General features: G+C 31.2%; 1 protein-coding gene across 1 annotated transcript in view; it reads left to right on the top strand.

Annotated features, from left to right (window-relative positions):
• LOC134715093 (huntingtin-like) overlaps positions 1-20151 on the top strand; it is a 67699-nt gene that overhangs the window by 4750 nt on the left and 42798 nt on the right. Inside the window, exons 2-22 of the mRNA XM_063577000.1 lie at positions 860-962; positions 2022-2105; positions 2872-2992; positions 3832-3971; positions 4511-4649; positions 5579-5720; positions 6158-6339; positions 8053-8239; positions 8749-9438; positions 9798-9962; positions 10674-10867; positions 11072-11173; positions 11540-11640; positions 12058-12319; positions 13344-13504; positions 15215-15357; positions 15892-16024; positions 16353-16540; positions 16905-17023; positions 17614-17799; positions 18169-18389. Coding sequence (XP_063433070.1) covers positions 877-962; positions 2022-2105; positions 2872-2992; positions 3832-3971; positions 4511-4649; positions 5579-5720; positions 6158-6339; positions 8053-8239; positions 8749-9438; positions 9798-9962; positions 10674-10867; positions 11072-11173; positions 11540-11640; positions 12058-12319; positions 13344-13504; positions 15215-15357; positions 15892-16024; positions 16353-16540; positions 16905-17023; positions 17614-17799; positions 18169-18389 — 3746 coding nt within the window. The 5' untranslated portion in view covers positions 860-876. The remainder of the gene's footprint in view (positions 1-859; positions 963-2021; positions 2106-2871; positions 2993-3831; positions 3972-4510; positions 4650-5578; positions 5721-6157; positions 6340-8052; positions 8240-8748; positions 9439-9797; positions 9963-10673; positions 10868-11071; positions 11174-11539; positions 11641-12057; positions 12320-13343; positions 13505-15214; positions 15358-15891; positions 16025-16352; positions 16541-16904; positions 17024-17613; positions 17800-18168; positions 18390-20151) is intronic.

The raw sequence follows: 20151 nt of genomic DNA, 5'->3' as shown, positions 1-20151 counted from the left end.
ACCTATCACTGATAAAAAAATATGTCATTCCATGGTTGTCTAGAGCACTCAAACTTTTTATGTCATAAATCTATGAAATGGTGTTTAACACACCAATATTTCTGTTGTCAGAATCATATGTTAATTCCTACCAAGTAGGTAAATAGTAAATTGTTTTGTAATCTCACAGAGAACTGTTGTTGGCTAGCCTTAATTCAAGGCCAAATTTACCAAAACTAAACCCTCTAGCTCATATTTCTGTGGGTAGTTTTATATGCTTGCATTTTATGTGCCTGAAAATACTACAACTTGACATCTGTGACGTCACATGTCCCACATATAATAGTCATTTGCAATAATAAACCAGAGGTGGTATGCAAATTATTGGAAAAAGAAGAACAACAATAACAAGTAAATAAGCACCCCTCCCCCTTGTGATTTAACTAAGGTTGCAAACACAGTACAAACCAAAGAAGTCTATCCTGCTATAATCATCTTCTTCTCGTTACTAGTCGAAGTAATTGACCCGGGCCCATCCCAACAATTATTCTTTTTACATAAATTTGAAAGTTATGGATAAATGATATTAAATAATTTGAGATATGCCACCTAAAGTGATCTCAGAATAAAATAATTAGAATTGTCTAAACTGGCTAAACTCAACCTTTACCCAGATTTTTTTTTACAAAAAGCATGAAAATTAACAATTTTATTTGATTTTATGGTTCCTGACCTAGCACCGTTGCAATTTCACATAATTCCAAAAAATGTTTTACTGTCTTCTTTCACAGAATAATCATTGTAATATAGGCATTTATTGTTTCTGAAATTGAAATCAATTGATAAATATTTAAATCTACTGTTATGCTTTTCTTTTTAGGTTTACTCCCTTTTGAAATGGCGACAATAGAGAAGTTAATCAAGGCATTTGAAGCCTTAAAAGTCTTTCATCCACAAGGGACAGCCACAGAGGAATCATCTAAGTAAGTTCAATCTTGTCAATATTGTTGTATGGTAATTAACATGGTTAAACTTGCATGCTGGAAGTTTACAGCTAATGTCCTAATGCATGTAGAACAAAACGTTGGTTAGCTTGCTTACTTTGTTTGTATATTGTACAATCATTAGGATAACACCATATTGAATTCAAATATGATATACAGGTTAAACTATGCCTATATAAATAGTTTAAAGATGTCAATCTTATTTACAAAGCTTGTATAAACTATTATACAAACAAAGCACGCAAGCAAACCAAAGTTTTACTTTGCAAGCATGAAGAAATCAGCTGTAAAGCTGTTGCCTTCCATTGTCCTCACTAAACAAAGTATATTGCTCAGACTTTTCTGAGGTAAATGAAATATTAAATCATTCAGATATGTTCCTTGAAATATAAATGTTCATATATATATCATACTCTTGATTTAAATAAGGGTTTATAAAATTGTGAATGGAAGTGGGAAATGTGTCAAAGAGACAATAACCCTACTATAGAGTGAAAAAAAAGAGTCAAAGGCCACTTGTAGGTATTTCATGATAGTGCTAATTTTTGGTCTTTTACATATTTTTAAACCTTTTAAGCTTGACAAATTAAGCTTGATAATTTCTGCTCACCCAATAAATCATAACTGATAACTTCTCTTCAAACATTGTTAAGTAGCATTAGTTTGCATCAATTTAATTTTCTGAAACTCATACACAATTCTCTTAAACAGTATTTTTCACACATTATAAGCAAGCTTGAAAGGCATTTGTGTCCTTAAACATATTTTTCTTTTTCATGCCATTATTTCAGGATGAAAACTGTTGATGTATAAATGTAAAAGAAAGTGAAGAAGAAAGATTTTCATTCAAATGAAGAGCTGACATTTTAATCACAAATTTGCCAAAAATAGAGATTTCAGTGTATTTTACAATTGTGAGATTCTTGGCATGTTGTGGTCTGCTTGAATGAATTTTGCTTTTGTAGTCATAATTGTCTTATTACTTAAAATTGTTTATAATCCATACAAGCATCACATGTGCATTTTATCTATATTTAGGAAAAAAGATGTTGTGGTTACAAAGAAGGATAAGATACTAAACTGCAACATAGTAGCTGATTGCATTTGTGCAACAAACATGAGGTACTGTTGTAATTGAAATGTAATTGTATATACATGTTATTCATTGAGAAAAGCCATCAAAACATTATTAGCAAACATCAATAAATGAAATAACTTTTATAAATAGATATAGGAAGATTTGGTGTGAGTGCCAATGAGACAACTCTCCATCCAAATAACAATTTAAAAATTAAACCATTATAGGTTAAAGTACGGCCTTCAACACGGAGCCTTGGCTCACACCCAACAACAAGCTATAAAGGGCCCCAAAATTACTAGTGTAAAACCATTCAAACGGGAAAACCAAACTACATTTTGTAAACAGCAAACATGCTTTTGTGCAAAAATTCATAATTTTTATGTAGGCATTCAAATAAGTTTTCTGCAAAGAGAATTAAGCCTGTCTTAAATAGTAGGACAAGAACTGTTAAATTTACTGAAAGTATTTTAAAACAGCAAAAAAAATGGCCAGAATTATTTATAGTTTATGTTTTTATAGCTTTTCCTGTGTGATAAACGGACAACTTTACTTTACAGTTTGAAATTACACTGCAATCACATTAGACATTTGAAATAGACTTTGATGTATATCAATTATATTTTGTTTTTAACAAATTTGATTATTTGATTATCACATTTAATAATTTGATATGTGCTATTTTGTTTTTCAAATAACTGTAGAAAAACTAGAGATTGGATAACAGGTTTAGCTCTGACAGTAAAAAAGTTAAAGAATGAAATAATTACCAAAATTTTTGTTTCATTTGAGAATTTTTTTTATAATCAGAGCAATCACAGATTTTCCAAAATTCCTTGGAATTGCCATGGAAACATTTCTGGGTCTATGTGATGATGCTGAGTCAGATGTACGAATGGTAGGAGATGAATGCATTAACAGATCAATAAAGGTAATGGTTGCCATTGAAACAGTTCTAGTACAAATTTAATGACTCATGAAGTAAACAAATCCAATCTAAGATATTTGTTCTTTCTGGGATTTTTTTAAAGCTTGTAATCTGCTGTCTTCTCAATGTATCTTGCTATTCTGTAATCTTAGTTTTTTTTACTGGTGATAAGCCATGTAAAAAAACAGATTTCTGCAGGTTCTTTTTTCTGTAGGGGTTATTCCTCCATTTGCTTGCATTGAGTCTGTGACAAGAATTTGATTTCAAAGCCTTTTTGTTTAAAGTTATCCATAAGATACTGGAGCAATTAACTTCATAGCTAAGGACAAGGTATGTTGGTATCAGGGATTGTTCTGTTCTCAAGGCCATTCATATCATACTTTTAATGCCCAAGTCTACTCAAAAGACTGGTTTGCCTTGGTCTACATTGTGCCCTTTTCCACTTTTCGAACTCTGAGTGGATTCTAGCCACATTGGTCCTATTGTGTAAGAGACTATAGTTGGTTTGGAAGATTTTCAATCTAAGCTACCCCAATTAGTTATTTTGCTTTGCAAAAGTGATGCTGAATACAAAAGTGGCAAACAGAAACATTTCAACACTTCCTTTGCATTAGATAGCCTTTTCATGAATGAACATGATTTATTTATTTTTCAATGCAAAAAATATCTGACATGTAGTTTTTGTCTTTCCTTGACAGATTATTTGGCCCTTGCTCATTGAATATTATGCATAACTGAATGTTAAAATATTGCTATTTTAATCAATATTTAACTACATGTATCAAAATAACAAAAAGGTGATACAAATCTCTGTGTAATTTGATCATTCAAATTATTTTTAGGTCCTGTTAGAGACAAATTTAGGAAGATTACAGGTAGAGTTATACAAAGAGATAAAGAAGAATGGTGCATCTAGAAGTTTAAGAGCAGCTGTGTGGAGATTTGCTGACATGGCACATCTGATAAGACCACAAAAGAGCAGGTATGACAAAATTTGTATTATTGGTTATGTGTTTTGTAATTTTAGACAAATCTTCTGGACTGTACCGATTATCCAGTTTTCATTTAATTAATGTTGTATAATATTTGTTATGAGTCACAATATTTTTACAAGAATAAGGAAATATAAATACACTAAACTTTAACTTTTCTTTACATCCCTTTCCTTGATTTCTAACTTGTTTTGGTGAAATTCTAAATTTCAATGGTTGTTCATAATGTGATAACTGCTTTGGGGAAGGCTTGGATGATTTTTCATTAAATATTTGTATGCCCCACCTAAGATAGCACATTATTGTTTTATCTATTTTTCGGTTAAGATGCCTTTGACCAAATTATGGTATTTGGGCTTGGAACTTGTCTTCATACAGAGGGTTCAATAGAAATAGGTAGTGATCACAAATAATAATTCAAAAGTTATCTGTTTTTTTTCAGCCATGATGTGTTCTGTTCTTTGAATATGAGTGTTAATATCTAACCATACGCATTTGTATCTTTTAACTTATATCTCTATATTTACAGACCATACATAGTGAACTTATTACCATGTTTGGCAAGGATTTGCAAGAGAGAAGATGAAGCTATCCAAGAAACATTGTCAATAGCCATGCAGAAAATCTGTCCTCCATTAATGAGCTTTGCAACAGAATCAGAGGTTAAGGTAAGGTTCATTATTTTACTTACTTGTAAATGTTAAATATAAATAAGAAGATGTGGTATGAGACAACTCTTCATCCAAGTCAAAATGTATAAATAGTTTACTATTAAAGGGCAAAGTATGGCCTTAAGGATAGAGCCTCAGCTTATCTTCTAGTATATAACAAACGAGAAAAAAGAAACACTTATGAACCACATTAACAAAAAACAACTACTGAACAACAGGCTATTGACTGTCCATATTCTTTACTAACAATTACATGATAAATGTCCATGAGGGTTTAGATGGGGTTAAATGATTAAAGAATAATGCCCTTAAAAATTGAAGATTAGAGAATAACGGGCAAAAAAAATGAAGATTAGAGAAAAAAGGGGTGAAAATTAAATGTCAACAGAATACTCCCCCCCCCCCCTGTCCAGATCCTTGTCCATGTACCTGATAACATGATTTGTGTGCAGTTGTAGTTATCAGAGTCTTTATGCTAAACTTTTGCTTTGAATTATGTCTCCTATTGCAGATTATTGGTGTAATGGAACTGTTCAATTTTACTCATATTTTATAAAAATTACCCTTGATACAAACATTAAATTAAAGTCTTTCAATGGGAGATAATTAAAATACATATCCAAAAAGCAAACATTACTTTAGTAAAAGGGATTTTTTTTCAAAATAATAGCAACACATCTAACAAAATCCTAAAAGAAAATCTAATTTGACAGCATCACATTGAAGCAATATACCATCTTATTATCATGATGTTAAATGGTCTTTTGGAGAACTTGGACATTCTTGTTAGTCTTTTTATATTCTGAATGCATGGATACTTGTTATACAAGGAGGGTGTAGTGCTGATGACTGTTAACAAATATGCAATAGTGAAGGGTGAATTAAATCCATTACTTGTTTAGATATATATATATATATTATTGTAGGCCCTTCTGAAAGCCTTTTTACCAAACCTGCGGTCAAACCTTGCATCATGTAGAAGGAATGCTGCGTCTAGTTTAGTATTGATCTGTCGTTATAGTAGGAGTCCAGGCTCATTTTTTAAATACTTACTTGGAATACTTGTAGGTAAGTTAGTTAGTAAATTTGTGGTATAAACACATTTATCATTTGAAATTATATTTTTTCTTCTTTTTGATTTTTTGATTATTGGAATGGCATATAAAAATATGATAAGGTTAAACATTTTCAATATAAGAAGGGTTTTTCCTTTAATATTTTTTTTCTTTTCTTAATTTACCTAGCGACATTATTCCAAAATTGAGAATGGAAATTGGAAATGTGTCAAAAAGACAACAATCCGACAAAAGAGCAAAACATAGACCAACTATCAATCCAAGTCACTTATATAAAAAAGTTAACAATTAAAGGTCAAAGTACTGTCTTTAACACACAGCCTTGGCTCACACAGCCCAGTAAGCTTCGTAAATGCATTATGAGCCAGTTCCCATCTAACCTATCTGACATGAGTCAGTTAATTTATGTCATATTTGATTTTATTACAGATTATGTTATACCAGTTGATGGTGACCAACCACAATATCTGTTACTTGGTATTCTGCTATGTCTTAGAACGTTGATCCCCCATTTGTCTGACCCTGCCAATCAAGATCATGGAATGAAGGGAAGTTTTGGAAATACAGCCAAAGATAAGGAAGATACAGGAAATAAAGAACAGCTAATCAAGGTAACAAACTATGGAATACAATGCAATTTTCTATTCAAACTTTCCTGGAAAGATTATGACTGTATTTACTCAGTTTATACATCAGTTGACAAAATGTTTACATACATGTAGGTTACAAATGTAGTTCAGGCAATATAGTTTATCAAAGTGTAGACCAATTTAAGAAATTCTTAAGAAACAATCAAATAAAAGATTTTGTAGATACAGTGAAACCTGTCCAAACAGAACACCCACAGGACTTTGCGTTTTGTTCGGTTTTCACAGGTGTTCGGATTGTAGAGGTAAACGGAAGTCGACACCAAAATAATTTTGGTATTTACTGACAAGGGATAATAGGTGACACAACAGACGACAGTTTATTTTTGTGTTAATTTAGATGTAAATGTAAAAATAAAAGAAGATGAAGATAGACGTATTGCTACATTTTTGTTTATAAATCAAACGCCACTGAGTGAATCATGCTCGTCGTTGTGAGATGTCGGACGTGGAGCGATTTTGCTTTTTCTAATTATTTTCTCATCCGTTAATTCTCTGACCAATTCAGATTCACAGTCACTGTCGAATGACGATTCCGTAGTTGAATCGGGAACATCATTGTACACGAGTTCTCGGACTAAACTGGTCACCAGCTGATTGATACTTCGGCAAACGATAAGAGTGAAACAGCAGCAGGGGTCCAGTTTATTCTCGGACTTTATCGTTGTCTAACGGAAGTCTTCGGGAGCATTTGAATCAAATATATAGGGCCTCTAAAGGGAATCCAGCAATCGAAATCCATTGACCTTGTTGTGGTGCACAACTTCTTAATCCAGTGAAAGGCTTTAAAACTATAATTTAATTAAACAGTTTAGCTACATAATGGCAGTCACGATTTTGTGGCCGTAAATGTTTGAGTAAGGTGCATTTAATTGATCTGAGGGAAAGTTCCTTTCTTGTCATTATCGGCGATGGGGGTAGCTGACCAGTTTAACGTTTCTTTACAAAAAAAATCACTTTATAATGGACACAGACATGCTAATTAGTTTGTAATAACAACTCACCAGTTCATTAAACCTAAAATACCCTCGGGGAACTCTGCCATCCTGTGTTTGTTTAATTAAATCATGCAAATAATTATTATATTTTATTGTTTTGATTGGTATTGATCGATTTTGACAGGTAATTTTTAGATACTAATTTACTTACAAGCCTTCAAAAAGCGTTCGGGATTAGGTGTTGACAGGGTTCGGTTTTTTCAGGTTAGATTAACCTTAATTGATAGGGAAATTTTATGGGACTTTGAAAATAGTTCGGTTTAAACTGAAATTCGGTTTTATCAGGGTTCGGTTTATCCAGGTTTCACTGTATATGCACATTATATAAGAATTGTTGTCTTATACAGGTTTATGAAATTTGGGGTTGGACAATAATCTTACTGGAAAAAATCTGAGCAAAATTTGTGACTCTCTTGTGAATCAAATTTACTGAATGCAATGTGTAGGATCTGATTGAAAAAAATCTTTGATATATACTAGATAAAATGAATTTTCAGAGCATGTTGACATGAATCAGCTGTTTCTGAGTGAGTATGACATGACTATGACTCACTTGACTCTTTCAGTATTCATATACTTTTGACCTTATCAACATCCTTAGTATTTAAATTAAATCATTTAAATTGAAGAAATTTCAATCAACCACAAAAGTATATTATTTTTTATCTTATACATGTAGGTTTTACAAATATTAGTGTTTATGATGAACCACAAAGATCACAATGTTGTGAATGCTGCTTTAGAAGTGTGTCAACAGTTATTCAAACATCCCACACCCGTGTTACTCTCTATACTCAACACCAAGGGGAGTATCAAAAAGACAACAGTGTACAAGGTGGATGTCTTATCACAAACAACAGACTTAGGTAAATTATAAAATTGTTTCATTCAATAGTCTTGTTGAACATTATTATTGAAAAAAATAAAAGTTTTGAGTTGTTTATAAGTTTGATGAAGTAACAGTTATTTATAGTTGGTTAAAATGAAAGTTATTCATAATTGGCTAAATGAAAGTTATTGATAGTTGGCTAAAATAAGAGTTAAAAAACTCTATAGAAGGGATAATTTTCTGTCAAATTTAAATTGCTTATAATCCAATAACAAGGTAACAGACCTAACATATTTTTTTATTTTTTTTACTTTTTGTGTTTACTTTTTAAATTCCACTATTTGCATGCTATCAATGAAGAACAGTCTTGTGAAAAGCTTCTTATTTTGAAACAGAGGAGGGAAAATCCTTAAATCTTTAAAGCACAAATTGTAGCGGAAGAACAATACAAGACTGCTGTCAATAAGGTTATTTATGAAATAATAAATGAATAAAATGATTAAAATTATGCAATAAAAATCTAATTTATTTGTTCTATTTTAATAGGGATGAATGCTGTGCCAAGTATGTCTAAATTAGAAGATGATATTTCTGTAGATGATGATACAGATATTTCTGAATCTATAGCAGACGAACTTGTCGACCAATCACATCTCATGTCAGATCTTGAAAATGTTTTACCTGATAAGATATTGGATGAAGATGATGGAAAGATGCAGAAATCAGAGAATGTGAAAATAAATAGTGACAGCAATCAGGTTGTGTTTACTACATCAGACACGGAATATTCTGGTCTTACGATTGGTGATTTGAACGATGACAAATCAGAAAGGTCCAATTTATCACAGATGCGAACTGGTAGTCAGGAGACATTAGATAGCGTTCAGAGTCTTAGTCCAACACATCAAACTCAACCTCAGTTATCGGTTATGCAGGACATGAATGGAAATCCTGAAATTGAAATAGAAGTTTCGTCCGAACAACCAGAAAATAGTTTAAAAGATACAGAAGTTCCTTTAGATTATATTGGAGCTTTAACTGATGATGAAAAACCTATTGTTTATTTTGCTAGATATATATGTCGTAAATTTTTACTAGCTGGACAAAAAGGGGAGATAATTACCGACAGGAAAGTTCGTGTCAGTATCAAATCGCTAGCTTTGGGATGTATCAGTTGTATACTTAACATTTTACCTGAAATCTTCTTCCATAATGTGTTCAAAGATGTAGACAGTGGTTAGTGTAGTACATATTTTTAATATCAAGCTTGGTCAATTTAACTGACATATTATTTGTAGTTGTAAAGGATTTATATAGTTTTCAAGTGGAAAGCAATTTAAGATAATCACAAGTCATACATACTGCCTTTGGATCAGTCTTTACACAAGTTCAGATATAGTGTATTCTTTATATTCTTTTAAAACATTCTTGTGGCCTTAAATAAAAATCATAGATTGCACTTTTTGTAGCAACTTACAATTGATATTTGTTCATGGTCAAGATCAATACTCGGTATTGAAAAAAAAAGTTTCAACAATGAGGGGCTTTAGCAATATTTTCATTTCATGATATATATAGATCTCATTTTATTTCAGAACATTATCAGTTGATACAAGATGTTATGATATATGCTAGTCACCTTGACCCACAGTTGAAGGGCAATGTCACATTGCTGATTGGTAACTTTGTCCGGTCAGCCTTGAAAGCAGCTAAAGGCAACTTTAACAAGTGGACTGTCACTCTTGGTTATGATAGTAAAGGTATATTCCATATTTAACCAAAGCCATACGGTGATTCATACGGTTACCTTTAATTGTTTACATTCACTTCATTTGAACTTTGGTGGATATTTTTCTCATTTGCAATCTTACCAAATCTCTTTTAATTTATATAAGCTATTATTCATTTGAAATGAATACGATTTTATGCGGATCTCTATGTAAATGAATTATAGGATACCAATCAAGTACACCTTTTTAAAAAATTTTTTTTTTGTGATTGATAGATTAAGAATCAAAATTAAACCTCTATTGTAGTTGTAAAAGGCTTCAGGTAATTTTACTGACATGTATACGCTAAATTTAGAAGTTTTTGCAAAGGTTGTAATATTGCAAATATTGTGCCTTGATATACTTGACATCATTCAAAATAATAAATGCATGCAATGATTTCAGAATGTACAGTATATGAAAATTGGTAGGCCTCTGCCTCTCAAAGAGCATCAGGAAAAATTTGAGTTCAATTGATTATTGGGATACCAATTGCTGTCAAGCAATCAGTAGACTTTTACCATTGACTGCTTTTCAAGGCTTTCATGTCAACCGATTTGTGCTTTATTATTTTAATCATATTACAGAGGGACCTTGTGTTTAAGTTTTCTAAGCATCAAATAAAAGTAAGTTTTGCATATTATTTGGCGACAGGTGCATGTATCTGATTCTTTAGTCAATAGTTTTGTTATTATTTTTCAGCTCTTACAATTTCCACCTTGTTAGAAACAATCCTTGGTGTGTTAGACGATAGTTCCTCCGTTGCTGTCAGACTGGCATTGTCAGCCTTACAACTCTGTATCCATGATCTGTTACTGAGTGTGGACAGTAACATAGGTTTACAAGCTTTACTGAAGTTACTGGAAATCAGAGAAAACCCATACTGGTTAGTCAAGGTAAGTCTGCTCTCATATAAGACAAAAATGTGAACTTGTTAATCACCATAAGCCCTTCTCAGATAAGAGAAAATGTGTACACCTGCTTTAGACACATGTTAAAAGCGTTACAGATTGATTGGTTGTTTATTGCTTGCTTAATATCCATTGGCAAATATTAGAGATAAAGAAAAATGAACTAATTTTACCTATATCTTTTTGTAGGTAGAAATATTAGATTTAATTGGATCTATCAACTTCAGAGTGGTTACACATCTAGAATCTTGTTGTGATGATGTACAGAAGGGAGACAACCACTATCTAGGAGTAAGTACACAAGTTAAAACAGAATCAGTTGACAACCCATTGGTGAACTGGATTGTTATCTGCTATTTGTTTAGGTTGTTGTATCTTTGACCTATTCCCCATTTCCATTCTCAATTTATCAATCAGTAACAAACTACTTGAAGATTTGATCAGTAACAAAACACTAAAGAAAAACCAAAGCAATTCATATTTTTTTTAGGGCCTGCCATTGAAGAAAATAATAGTTTTCCAGTAGGATCAACGTAAAATGTAAAAATCCCAATGAAATGTTGTCTTGACTTTGTTGGATATAAAAAGTGTTGGTCTTCACAATTCTTGATGATTATCCTTTGATAGATTCAATATTTTGTTTGATTTGTTTTTCAGAAGTTAAATTTACAGAAGCGAGTTGTGTCAGATATCATCATGGCATATTTTGGTTCAGATGACATCAGAGTACGTCACAATGCTGCACAGACACTTGTCAAGTAAGTTCTAACTACACAAGAGTATGCCATAATGCTTCACAGACACTTGTGATCTGTGTATATGTGAGATTCTATTATGAGCAATCTCAATGAGTTAAATTGAAAAGACTTCTTTAATTTGAATTGATAACATGTTTTCATGAGTCTTTGTAGCGTTTTTGATTTTGATAAAAATAGAAAGGACATTTTGAATTGTATTGTTTTCGAAATCTTTAACCTTTATTGAAGACTATTGGAAGTTTGTGGAATGATTTCTGAGTATAAATTTGATTTTAACATTATTGTAGAGCATTCTGAATTTATACTTCTTTGCTACAGTAGTTTTATGTGTAATCTTGCAAAGAAGTAAAGAAACAACAGCTAAAGCATGAAATTTAACCTTTACTTACTCACTTGGAATATGTTATTATATTTCAGATTAATTCCAAACCTGTTCTTTCCGGTTGATCATTCCCAACATGATCCTATTATAACAGAATCCAGATTCCAAGTTGAGGGACTGATGTGTCATGTGACTAGAGATAGCAGCCTAGACTTACCTCCCCTTGTTCTGGGTCTAGTCAAACCATACCATGTGATCAATCATGTGCCTGTACAGTCTGATGTAGAGAGTAATTTATCAAGAATTGTTATGAACTTACTTCATATCCTAAATATGTCAGATTCAAAACAGCTGACAGTAAGTTTAGATAAAGGAAAAACTATTGCAGAATTTCATAGTTGATACTGTTAAATCAGAAATCATTGTGTACATTTATTATTGCGATTTTGAAAAATGGACAAATAAGTGAGGTCAATTATTGTGATTTCCAGAAAATTTGTGTGTCAGAAAGTATGTGAGTTTTTATTATTATAATAATCTCCAAGCCGCATTATTCACTTTAATAAAAACCTCTCAAAAATTTCTGAATATACAGTAGTTTTTCTTCATGCCTTTCCAGTCTCTGTCTGATAGAAGAGACATTTAGAAAAAATAAAAATAAAAGCAAAGGACCCAATTTCTAAAATTTTTTGTGTAAAACTATTGTTGACTAGGATATCATTTTCATTGATTTTGCATTAAAGATGTTTTGGTTTTGGTCACAGAGATCCTTTAAATTTGTGGTTTACTGGTACCTTTAACCACAAAATCCACAAAAAGTTGTATCCCATGAATTATGACAAATTAAGATACATTTTTTATATAACTACATGATACTACCAATGTTGTTCTTTCTTAGCAAGCAGTAAAAGAACAAAATTTCTCTAATTTTTGTACTATTTATACATTTCCTGAGCGGTGTGAGAAAAATATTTCTCCTCACTAGTGAAAAATCTGATGTCTGAAAATGATTATTCAAAATTTGATTATGGCGTCTAAATGTTTTGTTTTCTTCTGAATTTTCCTATTGTGACGTCATGAAAAAAGGCAACAATGCCTGATGACATCGCATGTAAAGAACATAAGTTTCTGAAAATCGTTGAAAAAGAATGATAAAAAGCATTAGAGAAACAGATTTTGACACTATAACTCGTGTATTATGATATTTCTCCACTCTGGACAGTTAAATTTTATTATTTAAAGAGCTTGGCAAGCCTCGCGCTTTAAATAATAAAATTTATCTGTCTTGAGTGGAGAAATAACGTAATACACTTGTTGTAGTGTACGAATCTAAATATATATGTAATATTGTGCTTAGTTTTGTTTTTTTCCTGTTTTGCAGTATGGATGCTGTCATGCCTTATGTCTACTATCTGAGACCTACCCAGCCACAGTCTACTGCCATTCATGGTGTTGTGGTCCACCTACCCCATTGGTACCTAAAGATAGTACAGCCAAACAGACGGGTAAACGCCCTCCATCAAGGTCACTAAGTTCATGCAGGTGAGTGATTTTAATTTCAACTATCTATTTTGTGTGCATTCATCCTTCTAGCAATTTAAGAGAATAATGGATTAACTTAAAACTAGAATACCTTCTTAAAAAAATATACCCCATAAAATTATTTACCAAGATGAGTACCGTATTCGGCCGTGTATAGTACGCATTTATGTATAGTCCGCACCCCCTTTACATCCCCTTAAAATCGAGAAAAAAAGTTTTGTAAAAAAAAAAAAAAAAAAAAAAAAAAATTATTGTAAAAGTCTAGTTCACTGTAAAAATCCATTGAAAGAAAGGTATTCTCCATGTATTTTATAAAAAAAATAATTATGTTTTATTTATTTCATAAAAAAATGAAATGTTAGATCTTTTCATCAGGTAGTTAATATTTAATAATTTTATATAAGTAGTCATTAATCAAGAGATTCATTTTAAAATCAACATTTGTCTAAGTATGTCCAAGCTGATATATAATATAACAGAAATAATTTGAATATTATGGAACAAAAGGAAAAAGAGATCAAACATTTATCTAAATTATTTAGCAGTAATCAAAATTTTAAAACTATTTAATCTTATATAATCTTTTCATTGATCATGTTGTTTTATTGCCTGGGATTATAATATTTAACACCTGTCAAAACTTGACATCATTATTTAATTGCTACACACCCATACTTAATCCTTAATTACCTCTCTTGATTACCTATGCAGGATGTCACACCTTAACTTTTAATAATCAATTTTGAAAAGAAAAGTTAAAAAAGAATAAGAATTAAATGAAGTAAAAACAATAAACGTCTCCAATATACATTGTTGATGCAGAAAAACGAAATTTAAAAAAAAAAAAAAAAAAAAAAAAAAAAAAATATTTAAATTTCGAAAACCGTCTATAGTCGTGTATAGTCCGCACCCCTTGTACAAACTACATATTTCAGGAAAAAAAGTGCGGACTATACATGCCCAAATACGGTAACTCTATCCTGACTTCTACAACTCATGTTTATTTTGTTTACCTACACAACAAGTACTAATAATAAGTCATAATAGACAAACCTGACAATGTTCTCCATCAAGGTCATTTATGAATAAAATTAGATTTTTAGTACATGTCTTATTACACAAATAACCAATGGACATTTATAGGTCAACAATAGAAAGTGTCTAAAAAATATCGCAAGCTGTATTAAAATAGTTCAGAGTATGAAAAAGTAGTGAATAAACTAAATGGAAATAGTCATCAAATATCTTTCATTAATGCTAAAGCCTCCAATAACCAGAAAATATTAAGATATGAGATAAGTCAAACAGTCATGGGGTTTATCGTAATCAGCTAATATGAATTACATTTTCAATGTAACCACATATGTGCAATTTCTGATTACATGTAATCAAAATTTAATCGCTTACCATGTAAAAAACCAGTGTAATTATTATATAAAATTCAGTTGTAATTTTAATGTAATTGATAATATTTTTAAATAATCGACCCCATTCCTACTGGCAAGGTTCTTAGATTGGGACATACACAGACTTTTATGTCAAGTTGAAACTTAATTCATTTATTATGATTTGACTCCTTATTTCTATTCTTGATGTTATGTTGAAATAGTCTAAGATATAGAGGATTTTACCACTACATCAGGTTGACCATTGTTTTGTCTTTGTTGATACATGTTTTACTCATACTCAAACTTTATTATTTATTTACAGTACCCATAGTATAGATGAGATGACCACTGGCTCTGGTGGTGGACTTTTGACCATTGTCCTGTCCTTGCTCACCTCACACATGGTCAGTCTGGACATTAAAGCTCATAGTGATGCTCTGAAGCTGGCAGGAAATTTAGTAGCTGGTTTGTAAACATTCTAGTCCATATAATTCCACAGACTTGTAAATCCACCCTCCAAATATATTCCTTTATTTCAATACTGTTCATAGTTCTGATATCTGTTGGACCAATTTCCAATAACATATAAATTTCTGCAATAAGATATATAAAGATAATTCTTTTTTCATATAAATGACAATGCATTAAGTTTACAGATTTATCAAACAGCATTGTATTTCAAAAATGTAAAAACATGCATGTAAAACCTAACCTTAGTTTCTTTCAATTTAATATTTGACAAAACAGAATTTGACAGTATTGAAAAATGTCAGTAAATCAAAATGATAATTTCTGACAATAGATTTCCAAAGATACATATACATTAAGTTCAAAACGTTGACATTATTAAATAATTGTTCTCTGACAATATCAGTTGTTTTTAAAGTAACATATTGATTTGGAAAAATATAATTAATGTAGATGATTACATGCAAAATTTATTTAAGAACTCAATTAAAAAACAATCAAGTAATCAACCAATCTAAATCTTTTTGTCAGGAGCCACATATAAGTCATTAAAAGTTCTAGATGATAGTCATCATACAGAAGAACATCCTGAAACTAAATGGGCAGCAATCTCTGACAGAGTTCTGGTTCCACTAATAGACCAACTGTTCACTCATATAGCAAGGTAAGTCAATAAAAACCTGGCCTTGAAGTCATAAAACTTTTGAGTCGATTTTTTGTACTCATACTCGAAAATCAACCAATCAAAATGCTGGATATAATGTTTCGAGCATGATTTTTGTGCTCCAAGCACTGAGCATCCTTTTTGATACAATGATGATTAGAATATAGTCTGATGGAGAAAGTTATCTATAATACATTTCAAGATTTGAATCAAGGAAAATTAAAATGTTTTCAGAGATATATTAATGCCAGTAACTAAAAATTCTCCAAATATATATTTAGACTAATTTAAAAATATAATTGAGATTTAATCTTTTTATATTTTTTAGGTTGCTTAACATATTTACACATGTTATAGAAGAAAATGTGCCTGGTCCTCCTCAGATGAAACCAACCTTACCCTCATTACCAAATGCTCCTTCTTTAAGTCCAATCAAACGTAAATCTAAGGTAGAGAACTCACCAGGTGGTGCCACTACTACGCCAGATAAATCAACACCTCAGAAACAAACCAAAGGTAAATTGCACATATTCATAAATGTAAGTATGCAAAATGGGTTGAGATGGCCATCATCAAAAAGAAACAGCTAGCTCTTTCATTCATGTTTAAAATTGAATTTACAGCATACAATCATGACCATAGGATCTATTGAAGAAAAAATACAGTAAATTTAATTGAAATTTGTGTGCTCAATGTATAGCATTTCTTAATGCAAATGTTTTTAAAAACCTAAGAGTTAATCTAAAGACCTTTCTGCCTAAACAATTTTTTTTAATACAACATTTGATTTGTTTTAGGTCTATGATGTTTTCCTATTTAGTAATATGTTATCCGCATGAAAAATCAAAAACTATTGTAAACAATTGTCTTCTTTTTACAGAAAAAGATAAAGAACCAGACAAAGAAAAGAATAAGAAAGATGCAATAGGATTATTTTATAATACTCCTCATTATATGAAATTATATGAAGTGTTCAAGGGAGCTTACTCAAATTATCAGGTAATTATTATTTCATTAAAATTTAGTTTTGTGTAGACTTATTTGAATAGCTTTTACTTTTCCAAACAGTATCTGGGTTATCGGGATCTGATATAAAGTTATCTGATTAAGGCTATTCTACAATAAGTACTTTGATACAATATTGATATCCACTATATATATCCAGTAATATGACAGCTGAATTAATTTGCTGTTATGATTTAAATGCAAAGCATAAAGTGTCCTTTGTTGTATTGCTTGAATTTTAGACCTTAAATACTGATTTCATTTCCTATAAATTTAATGTTTACAGTCTTAAAAACTACAAGTAGGTGCAATCAGTCAGTTAAAAAAGAGATGGGAAAAATGATATCAGAGGGGCATTCAAACTCATAAGTCAAAAATAAATACATGGTAAAAAAAGGGGAAAAGAAAAAAACAGACAGCAACAGTACACAAAAACTCAACACAGAAACTGAAGACTGCATAGTCCATATGTCTATTGTTTTGATCTTCTTCATTCAATGTATGGCTGATCTTTCTAATTTGATTTATCTTTATGGTTGTTTCATCTATATTATTTGTTTATTCATTAACAATCTTATTCATAGCGTTCCTTAGACCTGAGTTCTACAGACAAGTTTTGTACAATATTAAAGACAGCATTAGATGTATTGTCACAGATCTTAGAAATATCAACGATATCAGATATTGGGAAATCTACAGAAGAGTTCTTAGGATACTTGAGAGTAACTGTTTCACTGGAGCCTACTGTCTCCATCCTTTGTGTACAACAGGTATAGGTCTTTTCATATTGTATAGTACACGATAATACTATAAGACAAATGCTAATTAACTGCTTTTATCTAGCAGAGCAAATATTAGGATATTTGAGAGTAACTGTTTCACTGGAACCTACTGTGTCCATCCTTTGTGTACAACAGGTAAAGTGCATTTGTTTATCTACTCAAAATATAAACAGATTCAAATAAAAGATTTGCAAACATACAACAGTGCTTTTGCAGCTCCATATTAAGTTACAATGATAATCATTAACAGATAAAATTGATTGACATATTCTGAAATAAAACTAGATCTACAGAAGATTCATCAGCGATGTTGAATGATCTTTTTAATGTTTTTTACCATTCTGTTCTGTTTTGCAGATGCTAAAAGGGCTATTTGGAACTAACATAGTAAGTCAGTGGGAACCTCAGCAACTACCAAACATTTCACATAAACCTGGAAAGGCCACAAGAATGACAGGGAATGTTAAACCAGGACTTTACCATTACTGTTTCACTCAACCATATGCTCATTTTACTCAGTCTTTAGCAGGAGCAACATTTAAAGCTACCTCTCAGGCAGAACCAGAAGATTCATTAAGGTAATAAAATAGTCCATACTCATAGAGTATTTACTCATTTTACTCAGTCTATGGCAGGAGCAACATTTAAAGCTAACTCTCAGGAGGAACCAAAGGATTCATTAAGGTAATAAAATTAAATGGTCTATACTCATCAAGTTTTTACTCAGTCTATGGCAGGAGCAACATTTAAAGCTAACTCTCTGGAGGAACCAAAGGATTCATTAAGGTAATAAAATGGTCCATACTCATCAAGGATTTAAACATTTTACTCAGTCTATGGCAGGAGCAACATTTAAATCTCCCTCTCATGGAGAACAAGAGGATTCATTTAGGTTATAAATTGGCCTATACTTATAAAAGTTTGGCTCATTTTAAAATACTATATCATTTGTTTTTAGCTGAAGAGAGAAAAAACTTTTCATCACTAAAGTATGCATGATGGAGAAACAACATTGATAGATTTGTTATAGGTGGTGAATCATTTTCTTAAAGTTGGAGAAGATTTGTCTACATAGTTGGAGTTTACAAAATATTGCAAATTAATTTCTCAGTGTCTTATTTTGTTATTTTGTTTTTAGCTCACCTGGCCTAAAAGGCCATGTGAGCTTTTCTCATCACTTGGCGTCTGTCGTCGTTGTTAACAATTTTTCAAACATCTTCTCCTCTGAAACTACTGAATGGATTTGAATGAAACTTAGCATGATTGTTACTTAGATTATCCTGCACAAAGTTTGTGCTTCGATTTTTGATCCGTCAAAAAACATGGCCGCCATTACTTAAAATAGAACATAGGGGTCAAATGCAGTTTTTGGCTTATATCTCAAAAACGAAAGCATTTAGAGCAAATCTGACATGGGGTAAATATGTTCATTAGGTCAACATCTATCAGCCCTGAAATTTTCAGATGAATCAAACAAACCATTGTTGGGTTGCTGCCACTTAATTGGTAATTTTAAGGAAATTTTGCAGTTTTGGGTCATTATCTTGAATATTATTATAGATAAAGATAAACTGTAAACAGCAAAAATGATCAGCAAAGTAAGATCTACAAATAAGTTAATATGACCAAAATTGTCAATTGACCCCTTAAGGGGTTATTGTCCTTTAATGACAATTTTTCACAATTTGTTCATCATATTTGCTAACTTTAAAAAATATTCTCCTCTAAAACTACTCAACCAAATTCAACCAAACTTCAACTGAATGATCAGTAGGGTGTATAAAATAAAGTTTGTGTTTTATTTTCTATTTCGTCAAAAAACATGGCCGTCATGGCTAAAAATAGAACACAGGGTAAAATGCAGTTTTTGGCTTATATCTCAAAAACTCCAGCATTTAAAGCAAATAAGACAAGAAGTTAAAGTATTTATTAGGTCAAGGTCTACCTGTCCTGAAATATTCAGCCGAATTGGGTAACTGGTTTTTCAGGTATAATGCCCCTGAATTGATGATTTTAAAGAAATTTTGCAGTATTTGGTTATTATCTTGAATATTATTATAGATACAGATAAACTATTAATAGCAAAAATGTTAAGCAAAGTAAGATATACAAATAGGTCAATTTGAACAAAACTGTCAATTGACCCCTTAAGGAGTTATTGCTCTTTAAAGACTTTTTTCTCAATTTGTTCATCATGTTGACTTACTTTAAAAAAATCTTCTCCTTTTAAACTGCTGTATCAATTTCAGCCAAACTTAGGCTTAATGAGTTTCAGAGTATCTAGTATAAATTTTATGTTTTATTTCCTTGTATGTCAAGAAAAATAGCTCCTATGTCTAA

The sequence above is a fragment of the Mytilus trossulus genome, chromosome 4, assembly GCF_036588685.1.
Source record: "Mytilus trossulus isolate FHL-02 chromosome 4, PNRI_Mtr1.1.1.hap1, whole genome shotgun sequence".
Taxonomy (NCBI): Eukaryota; Metazoa; Mollusca; class Bivalvia; order Mytilida; family Mytilidae; genus Mytilus; species Mytilus trossulus.
Note: the sequence above shows the minus strand (reverse complement) of the source record. Positions and strands in the feature narration are given on the sequence as shown.